We start from the raw sequence: 14,236 nt of genomic DNA, 5'->3' as shown, positions 1-14,236 counted from the left end.
TGCGCATCTGGCGTTCCCCCCGCGGCCGCGGCCCGGCTGAGCGCGGCGGCCGCCGCCCGCCCCGGCGGGGAGGGAAAGAGCTCACACCGCCTGCCCTGCCCCGGGTACGGCGGCGGGGTGCTGACCTGCCCGGAGGAGCCCCACAGAAACCAGACAGAGCCCCTGCCAGGCTTCAGGCACTGCTTTTTTCTTCCGTGGCAGTACCGAGGCGGAGGGATAAACAGCGGTTTCTAATGGGAAAAAAAAAAAAGTGATCGTTAACGCCTGAACGAAGCCCCCGTTACGGACCAAGTCGCCAGGAAGGAAAACCCATAAATTATCACTCAGAGACTCATCTTGACCGTTGCCTTTCAAACAAAGGGCGAAGCAAAATTTAAGATGCTCTAAGGCGCCTCTTGGCAGCTCCGTCCATTCCTGTACGAAGGGCGAACAGCCCTGTCCCCAGCGCACCAGCCACCTCCTCGGGCCAGACACAAGGCATTCGGATCAGGTAAGGTATTCTTATCACAAGAGATCAAAAGCGCTGTTCTCGCTGGAATTAAAGCACGCTCTAAAGCAGTGTTTTGATGGAAAATGCCATGTAAAACCTTGTAACTTAATCTGCTGCTGCCCAAATCCTGAGGTTTCCCCTCCCTCCTTCAGATCAGTCCAAATAACTTATCATTATTTACCTTCCTGCAAAGATGGCTACAAGTACATCCATCCGAAATAATGTGGTAAGTCAGACCAGTATTGTTGCGCAAAACTTTTTATTAAAAAGAGAAAGGGTCCTCTGCAACAAAAGGTAGGTACAACACTAATCATAAAATGTAACTTTTCAAAGATTGCAACAGACCAGATGTGAAATTTTGATTGTGACAAAGACTATGTCACAAGTTTAGAAAGTCTTATTCTAACACCTGAAACCACAGCCAACACATCTGGCAATTATGACGTCTTAACTATAAAAAACACTTTGTTGAGAGAGTTACCAGCACATTATCAAGATCAAGTTTTAACATGCAGCATCCATGATGAGACTGTAAATAATCCAAAATAATGTTATTAAAATGCTAAGATTCTTCCAGAACCTTTAACATTTCACAGCTTTAACAGTTTTCCTTTCCAATTCTCATGAACTAACATAAAAAGTTATGTCCCCTAAATATATAAAAAACCCCTCAGATTAAAAAACCCCATCTCTCTCAGGTGACATGAAAAGAATTTCAAAAGAACCATATAGTCTGGCCTTAGAATTAATATCTGAAAAATATCTTTACTGGGAAAAAGTTTAAAAAAAAAAATAAAAATTGAGGATTTACCTTTTTGTCACTTTGTATGCATGTGTGTATTATCGACATCGGTTTACAGCAAATATCTTGCCCTAGTGACCACCTTCCTGCTTACCAAAACCAAATGGGCATCGGGGAAGAAATGAGAGCAAGCTTACACGTAAGCTGGCTCAGTTACCCATCCTGAAGCATCAGTAATGACTGACAGCTTTCAGAACCTGAGGTACCTTACATTTCTTCTGCAGTACCAGGACCAAGCTGTAGGCCTCTCCCCCACACGCTGATAACAGACTAATGAGTATCATTAAGAATGAACCTGACATCTCCCAGCAGTTCAAGGTGATCAGTACTTCAAAGGGATACTGGAGTCGTTTCACGCAAAAAGTTGTCTGTTCACGTAAATAGCCTCTGCATCAGTACCATATACTAGGCATGGTCCTAAAATATCTAAACTATTCACAGACAAAGTCTGATTTGAAATTAAGTTGGTGATTTCCATGCGGTCTTTGGTAGGATCGTTGCTTAGCCAGGCACTTACTACAGACTGGTTAATGGTATTGTGGGAAAAATAGGTAGTACTTCTTCCTCCTAAAAGAAAGAGAGGGAAAGAGGGAAGAGAGGGAAGTAAATTCCAATTTAGTTCATATATTCTCAGAATTTGGAGAAACATAGGAGGTATGGGACAGACATAATGGGAATATCATTTTACATTTAAGTCAGTTTTCAGATTAGTTAACAGATGTTGTCGTCTCTTTGGTTAAAGAAGGAAAAAATAGCTTAAAAAAAAAAAAATCAAGTACTTGAAGTGATTACAGAAACCTGTTACCAGCTCTATCCTCAGTTAAGACAAATAGGTTGGTACAGCTATGAACTCATCTTGCTGAACAGTGTAAGTATCTACAAGCCTTTCTAGCCAGGGACTAAAGCAAGGACAGACCTAAGAACAAAAGTCTGTTTATACAGTGTGTTGCTATATTTGGGGCACTGGCTTTGCTTTAATAACACTTATTCCCTACCGTCCCTTCTCCCTACTTATTCTGCAACATCTGATATACCTGGATTTGACTTTGAATTTTTTCCACATAACATTTTACATTCAAACTGAAGTCTCACAGTTTGAGAAACATCATTCAGCATAAAATTAACATGTGGCTGAAGCGATGCTAAAGGGCTTATATTTAATATACCTGAAAACATGTAAAATGCAACTTGAATTCCTTATCCTATTATTTCCCTACATAGAATTGAGCTTTGAATGGCAACTCTAAGGCCAAAGGCAGTAGATGACATCTGAAAGTTTCTCTGCTGTTTACAGTCTGAAATGGCAAGCAATTAAGCAGTCTTTGTGACTAGAATGTGAAAAGAAATGTTTATATTAAGTCAGTATCATATCTTTAATTAAAATCCTGCTACGATACAAAGGGATTCAGTTTCATTCTCCAAAAGTTCCAATTATGACTTTGAATAGTAAATTTGTAATTCCACTATCCTATTAGCATATCAATTATTTTGGTATTGTAACATTTTGTGTATCTCCCTCAGACTAGATAGCAACGTGTCATTTAGGCTGCCTTCATGTCTTTTCTATATGCAGATGATTTTTAAGTGAACGTGATCTATCTTTGAAATACTAGATATGCCCCTTCACACACTGGACAGAGTACAGCAGATTTAAAAAAAAACACAGACCACAAAAAACTCACACAACTGTTAGCCTTATAAGTAGTTTTCCTGAAGTGCCTATCAGGGCTTTCTTTCTAAGAAAAGAAACCAGCTTTTAATTTTCTGTATTAGGATTGTGTTATTAGTTGGGTCATGTGAGAACATCGACTTTAATTATATTGCCAACTGACAAATTCAGTGCAGATTGACTTTAAACATCCTTACCTTGATGAAGAAAAGATGTTTTTTCAGATATGTCTGTGGAAGTATCCCAGTGCCAAAGAGATCCATCTTCAGAACACGTAAATAAGTGATCGGGATTGGAGGGATGGAAGTGAACTTCCCACACTGGAAGTATCAAACCAAAACCACTTCAGAACAAGTATCAAGTACTTCACTCAGTGCACTTTGGCTACTATGATGTGGACATGCACTTAAAAGAACCCAGGCCCCCACGAAGACCTTCTATTCTTAAGTGTGTGTGGGTAGAAGACCTAAAACCCACCCTTAGTTGTTTACTACAGTTTTCCCTCCCCTGGGAGGGGGGGGCAAAAAAAAAAAAACACAACAAAAAAAAACAAAACCAACAAAAAACAGAGAGCATTTTCAGTACTGTGAAAATTGTTTAAGGTTAAAGTCTTATCTGAATTCAGGCATTCTGAATACTTTTTCATGGCATCTTCCCTACTATTAAGTTGAAATCTGCACGCAGCATGCATTCCTTCCCAGCACACACATCATTATCTTGTGTCTAAATACCACAACTGTAGAAAAGATACTTAAGTCAGTAAAACTTACAACTCAATAAATATTTTTACTTCTTAAATATAATTGTGGCATCAAGTCAAGAAATTTTCAGCACAATATGAGTTGCTATTTTGTTCATACAAAGTTACCAGGAAAGTGAGCTGTTTCAGCATCGTGGAGGCACCAAATGGATCTGTACTATCTTCAGTTACCCCTCCTACCTCACATTCTCAAGTTTGTTAGTAACTGCATTCTTGCTTTACTCTGCCTGCATACCATAGCATCAATTTCTATGACTATTAATATACCTACCCTTCTAAAAACACAGCCATTCTGATTAAATGCATCTAATGAGTCATTAAAGACCTGTTTACTAATTCTAGCTTTCGTTTAGACAGAGTTGGCTTTTAGGTAAGAACAGTCTCATATACAGAGAAGGAACAAACTGAAGCTAACTGGATGACAACAGATTTAAGTAGCAACTATGTGATTGCTTTCTATCATAGCTACAACACTTAATTTTTTAATCAGGACTTACAGAAATTAGAATCTTTTCTAAAATGCCACCTTCTTCTCCCTCCTCCATTTCAGATACTTACTTTCTGCTTCATGAGCATTTAGCAGGGACACTGGCATAGTACCCTGCCTGATGTCCCATATACTCAGCATCCCATCCTGGCCGCCTGTGGCCACAATATGCTGCTGATTGGGATGCCTGTCCACACAGTGCAGTGGAACTCTGTCACCTGTCCTGCCAAGGAGAAGGAAAAAAAAAAAAACCAAAGACAAACCTCAAACCCAAACTGAACATGAATTCTTCATTCAGCTTCTATTTTCTCCTTCTTAATCCCTAGGAGCATTGATGAACAAGGTAACTGTATCGACTGCAGCTTCAATTCCTGCAACATCTGGTCACTACAGGCTGAAGCTGCATGACATCTACTGGACATCAGACGTATGGCAATAACATGAAGCTACAATTGAATGAACGTCAGGTTCTGTGCCCTATGGTATACAGGCATCCACAAGGTATCTGACAGCTTTATAGGAGTGAGAAAACCCTGCATATAGATAATACTCTAAGTATACCTACAATCAGAAGAAGGTTACTCTGAAATTCATGTTATAATTACAGTTTCAACATATACTAAGAGTTACAAAGGGAGACTGGGCACTAACAAAACCAGGTACCTAAACCACAGCCTATTGACAATGGGAATTATTCCACAGACAACAAGAGGGTTTGAATCCAGCTCAGTTTGTTTTCTCACAATGCCTTATAAGGCACAAAGTTATCATTCAAATACATTTCAAATGCCAGAAACTTTATATTAGGCCTGTGGAGAAAAAACAGATGTAAAGTATATTTAATTAGGGAAAGAGAAAGAGTTTTGGGTTGAGGGTTGTGGGTTTTTTTCCCTCAAAAAAAAGATCAAGCATACAGGTACAATAGTCCTTCAAGAGTTAAATCATAAACCAGACCACCTAAATACAATGCTCAGACAGAATAGTAATTCAGCCATTAAGCAGAGTCTGCTTTTGATTATTTAAATTCCAAAGAAGTTTAAAACCTTTTAAAAAAATATATCAATCATTTATCATCCCATTGCCAAGGTATCAAGAAAGATTTAAATAAGATTATATAAAGTAGCACATGCTTCTCAGTAAATATGTAAAAAAATGAAGGTCTTACAGAGAAAATATTTGCGATGGCTCATTTCTTTGCTGTTTGAGGTCCCATATTTTTAACTGTCCAATTGAATTTACTGTCAAGATCTCAGTTGTGCGAAGGAAAGTCACTGCATGGAGCGTACTGCTATCTGCATTGTCTGCAAGAAAGATGAGGAAAGCATTCAGGTAAACCTACAGAATGCTAGTCTTGATTTAATTATGACAAAATAACTCTTTTTACAAAACAGAACATAGCTGCTTAAACATGGTTACAACCTCTCTGCATTTTCAGGGGCAGAGACAGACCAGTGTCATGTGAAATTTTAAGTGCTGCAGGGGTACCCTATGAAAAAGGAGTCCTGCTTCCTATATCAAATATTACCAAGAGAAATCTGTAAGAAGCTATATTTAATTAGCTACGGTGCTTACAGAACTACTTGTTGATCCATAAGATTTCTTTCTATAGTTCCTAAGTAGAAGAAGCAATTTAGCCAGGTCCATGGTTTTCATAAGAGTTTTCTTTATATGCTCTGCATCTACTGACAGGAGGCAAGCTATGGAGCTGTTTATAATGCAGCTCTTCTTTTGAACACAAGAAACAGTACCTCTGGCTGAGAACATTAAGCAGTTGTATACAGCAGCACTTAACTCAGCAACTTTTTTAGACCTTTTCCAAGAACTGTCAGTGTGATATCCATCCCTGTCCCTAAAGCCAAACCAGAATTATGCTTTGCTTGTTAGTCTTAATAACTAAATGGAAAAGCTCTTTTTTCAGGTCCTTTTCTTGAGTGCTTCTTTTGATCAGAATAGTTTACAATGTTAAACACTTCACAGCATTGAGGTGAAATTTTTGAGGCTTTAGGAGAGAATAACAGACACCGTAATTCTTTTATTTCTATTCTGTTACTGTATATAAACTTTTCATCTTGATTCTGATGGGGTAACATTGTTAAGTCTATTTTCATCTCAAGTATTTTAAAATTCTTTGTGTGAGTCTATATTGAAAATATAGGTGAGTTTTTTACTGCATAAAGATGCACACCATTTCCGATATTGGGACAGACAAGTTACATTGATGCCTGGTTACAGATATTTGAATGAGTTTTCTTTGCTGCCTACTATTTAAATGAAAGCTGAGGGGAAGGAAAAAAAAAAAAAAACAAAAAACCAACCAAACACCAAAACACCTTCAAAAAGAAATGTCAGATTACTGAACACTGAAGTTCTAAAGGATTTATAATTTTGTGACAGAACAACAGTAAGTGATTTAGCAATGATACATCTTTATGGCTTCAAAAGATTTTTTACATCATCTCTAACTTTGGAGATTTTTTCCTAGCACGACTGACTATAAACATATCACCTTTGTGTTATACTCTTAAATCCATTAAACAATAACAAAATGGCAAGGTACTCCTTTACAAATATTTCATAAGATACAAGAGTTCTGTCTTCATGTTAAAACATGTTGAGGATTCAGCTCAGTGCCTGGGAAATGTCAAGACGTCATTGAACTGGGAACCAGTACAAAGGATTGCTTACACTATAGAACTCCATCCTGAAGAACTTGAAAGCATCTTCCAAGATGTTCTATGATTCTATGTTCTCTCCCCCCTCTCCAGCTTTCACTGTAAAACAATCTCTAGTCAATGAGTTTGTGCTAGTCCCTTCCACATAACTCCAGGTAAGCTTCACTTACCAGGTCATGGGTATGACTGACTTATTTACAGACCATTCCTATTTTAACATTTCCCTTCCCATTTCCAAAAGGACATTTCTCGATTAATTCACATGTGATTTCTTAAATGTTTATGTGCCAGCAAATCTCAATGCAAAGTCTTACTGCAGCGTAACACTGGCTGATGCTACCACTACAAAGCAAGCATTTTTACACAGTACTATCAAGTGAGCACTAAGAAAACTAACAACTTGCATCCTGCACCTTATTAAATCTGTAAGCATCTGAGCAATTGCCCAGAGAAAAATATGGATTTTTTTTTTGTGGACATCTGTTTCCTGTGAGTCAGCAAAACATTCTACTCTATTAAACTGTACCAGAACACTCCGTGTTAATATCTGTATACAAGTAAAAATTTAAAAATAAAATAATCCTTTTAAACTAGTTACTGTTCTCACCCTTCAAAGGGGAAGTTACTGTGTTTTGTGCGCATGTGCTAATAAAATCTGCCTCATGCCCTAAGACGTTTTTTTTTTTTTTTTAAGCATAGAAAGGTTTCCTACAGGAATTCTCTAGGATCAGTAAAGGAGTGTATGCAATTAATAGGATTTACCTTGTGTGTGTATATACAGCCGTGCACACACAAGTACCTCCTCTAGAAATCCCAGAGCACTTCCTTCCTTAATTGGCTTATCACTGTGCAAATTCCTTCATCCGTTAGAGGCAAGATATTCCTTGAGGAGAAACACAGATGCTGTGTCAAACTGAAGTTTCAGGGAGAAAGTCCCAGTTTAGTAATGCCACTATCAAACATGGTGTTACTGTCCTTTAAGTTATTTATGCTTTTAAGTTTCATTTCCAACAGATGCTACAAACTTGTATTCTATTTCAGTGGGACTAGCATGATAGAAGAGTTGAGAATAACCAAGTTTTGTTAACTTTCACAAACATCTTACTCTATCACATGATCTCTTATTCTAGGAAATATGGAGCTTTTTCATTAAGGGAGAAATGATCACTGCAAGCCATGATATCTGGCAGAAGAACAGGGTAAAGTGGTTTCTGTCTTGGTGTTCCCTTAGACAGAGAAATAGATGGTTTTGAATATGGACGCTATGAGGGTTAATCTTAGTACAAATAGCAAATTGAAATGACGATTTCACTGACTTCAGTTATGAAGAACTTGGGACAAAATACTTTGTGAAATCTAACCATATTTCATGTATACTGTCATAGCATTTAACAATTCTAGATGAAGCCTACAGAGAATGTTAGGCTTGAAACTTCTCCATCAGTTAAAACATTAACTTGCAAATATCTGAATGAATATAGAAATACATCTGAAATACACTTCAAGTATCTGAAGTTTGGAGGAATACAGGAATAATCTGGAGCAAACACACCCAGCCTGGAATATTTAATTCCATTCTCAACTGACTTCCCTTTTTTTTGTTGGTTATCATTTGAGAAGTTAAAAAGCAAACAAACCACTCCAAACTAATCTGAACAGTTATTTGACATACTTATAGTCCGTACTGCATCCTTTTGGTCAGCTCTGAAGAGATTTATTCTACCATCTTCTCCAACAGTGACAATTTCTGTGTTGTTGCAGATGACTCCAGTACATGCTGCTCCACCACAAGATGTGTCTTGATCTACATGATAATGGGCTTTCTCCCACCGCTGGTTGGCTGATAAAGTCTAAGTAGTAACCAGACATGAAATTCTGCTGTTAAATAATGATCCCGATAGACCAAAGCTTCCAGAATACTCATGAAACCAGAAACAAGCTCCAGGAAAGCCACACTACCTCACAGGAACAAGACTTTCCGGTACAAATAAGAATCAGGAATCTAAATTTTCCTCAACTCTTGAGTACACAACCCTTCAATGAAACACTGATTATTTCTTCTCTGAACGACCTTTTTCACATGAGCTACAAATCAGAAAGAACACAATCTATTTATGAACTGTGAAATGCCTTTCACTAGACTTATCCCTTCACTCTTTCCCCAGGCCAAGGGAAAAGAGCTGAGGCCTTTACAAAATATGAGGTCAGTTTTAGATTGCAAGGAATTTATTTTATTTTAGGTACCACTTCAAACTACTAATAGATATTAGTCTATTGTGTCATTATGAATATATAAAAAAGTCACTATGCATTTATTTTCAGTAATTTATAACCAAAGCAAAAGATTACAGAGTTTACATATCTTCCCTCACATGACACTTATGAGAAGAAATTCAACATGAGTCATTTAGCTCAAGAATGCAAAAACTCTAATAAGGCAGGTGCAAGTCCATTAATACTCAATCCCCCAAAATAATCTAAACTCTTAAAGTATGTTTTCAGTAAATTGACTATTTGGTTGCAGATATATACTAACATATACCCCAGTCTATGTGGCTCTGAAATCTAATTTATGTAGTATGTGTGCAAAATGCTTTTTTCTTTCTTTGTATGTATAAAGCCAAAGCTTTTTCTAACAGACTTCAAAACTTTGATTTTGGTATGCAGATGTTTCTTGCTCTAGTAGTTTTGAGAAGTCTTATGCTAAGATCAAAGTGACATGTATTACACAGAATAGCAGCTTAAAGCTAGTGCAAGTTACTTACCTGGTTATTTTGATGATGACGGAATACAGTTACAGTTCCTGTTGATGAAGCAACCACAATTCTCTCTTGATCCAAAAACTAAAGGGAGATAATAAACGTGCTATTAGTTTATGTCAATAGCAAGATGACTGTCTTGATTTCAGAGTAACCTAAATTATTGGTAGGTATAGTAAAAAGAACTAAATAAAACAAATCCACAAACTGATACTGGTTGGTTTTGCCCTTCTTCTTCATAAGAATTTTTTTTTGGTGAATCTCAGCATTTTGACAGTTCACTATCACTTCATTTATCCTAAGTGACAAGTCCTAAAAAAACTCGGATCTATTCAACACATCTATTTTACCTGCATGTCCATAACATCACCGTTGTGCCGGATGTCACACAGCAGCTGAGGTTCTCCTTGATATTCACCACTGAGGCCCACATTTCCAAGATCTCCGACAGACCAAATGGAGATCCTGTTATCCTGTATGAAAACGACACCACCAGTTTTACTCGCAAATGTCTTTGAAAGTATCTAACAATAAGCCAGACTAGATGTCACGGCCTCTTCGCTACGGCCAGGGAAAGCGACAGGCCGCAGGCCGCGCACCGCTCCGGAGGGAAGCGCTCTCCCGGCGGGATAACCCTGCCGAGCAGCGGGACGGCCCCCGCCTTCCTCAGGGACGCGAGCAAGCTATAGTGAAGGGATCGCCGGGACGGGCAGCGCCCACGGCAAGCTCCGGCCCCGCTCTCCCACACGAGGCGGCGGACGCTTGAGGGGGGCAAGCGGGAAGGGAGCGCCGCCGCCGGTCCCACGCCCCGGCGGGAAGGACGCGACGCGACGCACCTCCGGGCCTGCCCGCCCGCCCGCTACCTCATTGTCCCAGGAGCCGGTGGCGAAGAGGTCGGGCGGCTGGAGCGCGGCGGCGGGCAGGGGACGCCAGCGCGTCTTGCTGATCTTCTGCGACACGAACCTGGCGCACACGGCCTCCATGGCCTGCCCCGCCGCGCGCCGACTCCCGCCGCTGCCGCCCGCCCCGCCGCGCGCCTGCTGATTGGCTGCGGCGCGACGGCGAGCACGGAGGGACAGGCTTGGGGCGCGGCGGCAAGCGCGTCCGGGCGCGCTGGGGCCGGGGCTAGTCATGGCGGGGGAGCGGGGCGGTGGCCTGCCCGGCCCCGCCGTATGTAGCAGCCGCACGGCACCAGCTGCCGGCGTTTACCGAGACGGACAGGCCGGGGTGGGCCGCGCCCCACCAGCCCCGGCCGTTCTTTAACCGGCAGCCGAGGGAAGCGCGCGCGGGGGCCGTGTGCCCGTCTTGCGGTAACGACGCGAGGCCCTGCAGAGGCCGGGGGGCGGCCGCAGCGGGGTGGCCTGGCCTGCCCTGCCCCGCCCTGCCCCGCCGTGCCTTGCCCTGCCCTGCCCCGCCCTGCCCCGCCGTGCCTTGCCCTGCCCTGCCCCGCCCCGCCGTGCCGCTGCACGTTCAGCCCCGCCGGCAAAGCCAGCCAGCCGCTAAACCCGCGCGTATCGCCCAGGCGTTAGGTGCAGAATCGGGTCCGGGGGAGGGAGAAATAAAGGGCGAGGTGAATTCCCCGGGGTTCTTACCTGGCCGCTCCGCTGGGCCCGCCTCCCCGCGGAGGGTACCCACGTATATCATCTTTGCAAGGCCGCCAGCTTTTATTTTCTCAAATCAATGACTTTTACACCAACGAATCGTCTCTGGTCTATATTTGCTTTTAAATATCTGCGAGTGATACTCTCCTGCCTCTGTCAGATTCCTACCTCTTCAGAAGTACAATGATTTTTTTTTTTTTCCCCAAACAGCACATTAAATCAAACGAGCACACGTGTACTTCCTTTGTCGTATTGCACGTGAGACCTGAACAACTGTGCAGTAAAAAGTTCAGAGGTTAGTTGTAAAATGAGCTGAAGGCTGACATAGCTACGTTGTGATTTCAGGGAATGGGACCATCTGTCCAGTCACTGCAGTGCAATCAGGGACTTTCTCACAAGCACCTTCCTACTTTTACAACCTAATTTTCTGATGCATTTTTTTTTTCAAAGCTGCCCCTACCAGCTCTCTGAAGTTCTGCCAGGTGGATTTACCAGCATTAGCAGCAGTGGCTTGGTCAAAATTTCACCTGTGTTACTGCAGCTTTCCTGCTAAAGCCCTCTGTCAGATTTTTTCTATACAGCATTCTTAAGTTCCTCATCAAGTCTGCTATGCCATTTTGTAATCCTCCAGATGCAATACCAAATCAGTGATATTTTATATGCTTTATGCACCATTTGAACTTCAATTGTGTGGAACTTTTTTTTAATAATTATGTACATCAGAATCCAACACTGAACATATTCAAAAAGCTGGATGCTGTTGTAGTCTACCATACTGCAAGCCTTACAACAGCTCTGTTGCAGTAGCACTATTATTCTACACTAGCCAATACCTCTGGCGCCTTGTATTAAGCTGCCAACAGCAATCCTGCAAGTCACTGTCAACTCCAAGGGTATTTTCAGCGAATTCTAGTAACACTTGTGAGAAAGGTCAATAGGCAGCCTCAGAATACAGCTACAGACCAGACAGCTAAAAGTGGAAGAGGTAACACTTTGGGATTATTGTAATGTTTTATCAGGCAAATATTTTTGTTGGTTACTTTGTGATTTCTGTGTGTATTTTTTATCTCCTGTTCTAGGACGTTTTTTTCTTTGCTCAGGATTGCTTATTCAAAGGCATTTGGGAAGTATTAAGGGGAGTAGGTTGGACATAGAGGCTTATTTTCATTAAGAGGGAAATAAGTTTCACAATTTTTCTTCCCCATCTTACTTTTTTTTAAGAAAATGTTGGCAGCATGTTATGTGATGGAGGTGAGAGCTGTGATGGATTTAGGGCTGCTCAGTAAACCTTTAAATATATTCTCTGTGTTTGATCACTATGAAAGATGTGTACTGTGTCAGTATGTTGTTTCAGTGTAATAGCAGATTTAAATAAACAAATAAAAGGAGGCGACAAACACCGGAAGAAAATATGCCTCATCAAATATTTCTGAGGTTGTCAAAAAGGATGCTAAGTCTAGATGAAGCTGACTCTGGGCATTGGGTCCAAACACATTAGCTGAGACAACAAGGAGCATCTATGGATTATCCTTAAATGTGGCTAAAGCTAGGAGTGTGAGTGAAAGGGAAGAAAACTGAAAGCATGCCTGTGTCTGTGCCAGAGGTTAGGGGGCCTGGGAACGTAGCCACTTACTAGATCAGTGGATGTACTAGGGCAGGATAAAGCTAATCTGCTTTCCTCCAATTACCACTGAACAATATTTTTAAGAAAGTTATTTGGAGATGCCAAAATAATATTTACTGCGGGTCACAATTCCTGGAGTTGTGCCCAGTTTGATCTCTTAATCAAGCGCAGTCACTACGCAGGGTACTGCAGAGCAGATTTAAGAGCAGAGTGCCAGGGCCCTGAGTGCATTCATGAGCCTTACTTGCCCTCACCTGGGGCTCCTGCCTGGGCTGGGGCACCCACTCCTGGCCTGAGCTGTGCTGTAGAAAGGCCTGTGCTGGGCCATGACCCTGACTCGGTGAGTGGCTTGACTTGGGGCCTGACTTGTCACTTTTCTTTTGCTTGATGGCAAAACCATTACCGTCCCCAGCCCTGCTCTGCTTGCCTTGCTCGGACACCGTGGGATGGTGTCCTGCTGTGTGGTGTTGCCATCCCTGGCTCCAGGCTCATCTTCCCTCACGGAGGGGTCCCAGCCCTGCTGCTCCCTAATGTGGAAAGTCACTGATGTGCCTGGGTCCTTCTCACCTCCTCTTTGAGTGCAGGGCTAGGAAAAGAAGGATGCTTAGTTCAAAATAATGTAGACTTCTGAAATGGAAATACAAAACAAAGGTACCCACCAAACTGGCTTGAGGTTACAGGAAAAGAAATTAGATGAAGGAGAGTGATTAAGTTAAAAACAGAATGGAGACAGGGAAAAGAGTGAGTGTAGGTGTAGAAGCCAATTAGTGTGAGGTTTGGGACATAACTGCGGAAATATTCAGCAGGAACATTTCACAAGGAAATTTCTGCTTGTGGTATGTATATGCAGAAGCAGATGGGATCAGACAGTGATGATCAACTTTTCATATGCTTTTTAAATTCAGAGAATTTAAAAAAACTAATGGGTTCATGAAGTAGGAGGGAAAAGATGAAACAGAAATAGTAACACGGAGAGGTTTATATATATATGTATGTAAGTACAGCTAAGGGATTGAGATGTGGGTGAACATGCGGAAAAGGAGAGAGATCCGACGTGCTTAAAATTAGTGGAATCTCCTCCATGTCAGAACAATCAAGTGATGGCCCACTCTGACTGCTGGCATTCGCGTGTCTCTTCCCTAACAGGGCCGTCCATGCACCAGCTCCCTGGAGAGTCTAGGGAGATGGTTGTACCTGTGGAAGATGGAGTTGCCTGCAACTGACAGTGGGCATCCAGGGACCAAGATGCTCACACTGGTTTGGACAAGTGAGGGGGAAGAGGGTACAGGAATGCTGTGTGTCAGAGCAGATGGAGTGGTTCCATGTGAATGCTGATTGCCAGAAAACATATTTTTTTTTTAATTTCTGCTTG

The 14,236-nt window shown here is 41.6% G+C and overlaps 1 protein-coding gene and 1 long non-coding RNA gene across 3 annotated transcripts; one reads left to right on the top strand and one right to left on the bottom strand.

Moving 5' to 3' along the window:
• Window positions 1–18: 18 nt before the first annotated feature.
• LOC137664411 (uncharacterized) lies at window positions 19–9,837 on the top strand. Its single transcript, XR_011048289.1, has 3 exons — window positions 19–490; window positions 4,535–4,709; window positions 8,642–9,837. It is a non-coding gene; the product is annotated as an uncharacterized lncRNA (long non-coding RNA).
• Window positions 733–10,672, bottom strand: NUP43 (nucleoporin 43). Of its 2 annotated transcripts, none has more exons than XM_068402365.1 (8): window positions 10,476–10,672; window positions 9,990–10,112; window positions 9,646–9,723; window positions 8,553–8,730; window positions 5,374–5,509; window positions 4,280–4,431; window positions 3,159–3,281; window positions 733–1,859 (listed from the first exon to the last, which is right to left on the bottom strand). In XM_068402365.1, exons 1-8 carry the CDS (start codon window positions 10,620–10,622, stop codon window positions 1,645–1,647), a joined length of 1,152 nt encoding a protein of 383 aa, XP_068258466.1. In that variant the 5' UTR covers window positions 10,623–10,672; the 3' UTR covers window positions 733–1,644. The 2 variants fall into 2 exon arrangements, with proteins under 2 accessions (XP_068258466.1, XP_068258476.1); XM_068402375.1 differs by having other exon boundaries at window positions 10,503–10,672.
• Window positions 10,673–14,236: the final 3,564 nt, after the last annotated feature.

The sequence above is a fragment of the Nyctibius grandis genome, chromosome 1 (genome assembly GCF_013368605.1).
Source record: "Nyctibius grandis isolate bNycGra1 chromosome 1, bNycGra1.pri, whole genome shotgun sequence".
NCBI classification, from domain to species: domain Eukaryota; kingdom Metazoa; phylum Chordata; class Aves; order Nyctibiiformes; family Nyctibiidae; genus Nyctibius; species Nyctibius grandis.
This window is presented reverse-complemented; position numbering and strand designations above follow the sequence as displayed.

Bases quoted from the DNA above. Each gene is read 5' to 3' on its own strand.
- NUP43 (XM_068402365.1), bottom strand. From the start codon at position 10,622: ATGGAGGCCGTGTGCGCCAGGTTCGTGTCGCAGAAGATCAGCAAGACG. The intron at 9,724-9,989 runs GTAAAATAGATG...ATCTCCCTTTAG, and splicing joins GTGATGTTATGGACATGCAG to TTTTTGGATCAAGAGAGAAT. The intron at 1,860-3,158 runs GTAAGGATGTTT...TCTTTCTTTTAG, and splicing joins AACATCTTTTCTTCATCAAG to GAGGAAGAAGTACTACCTAT.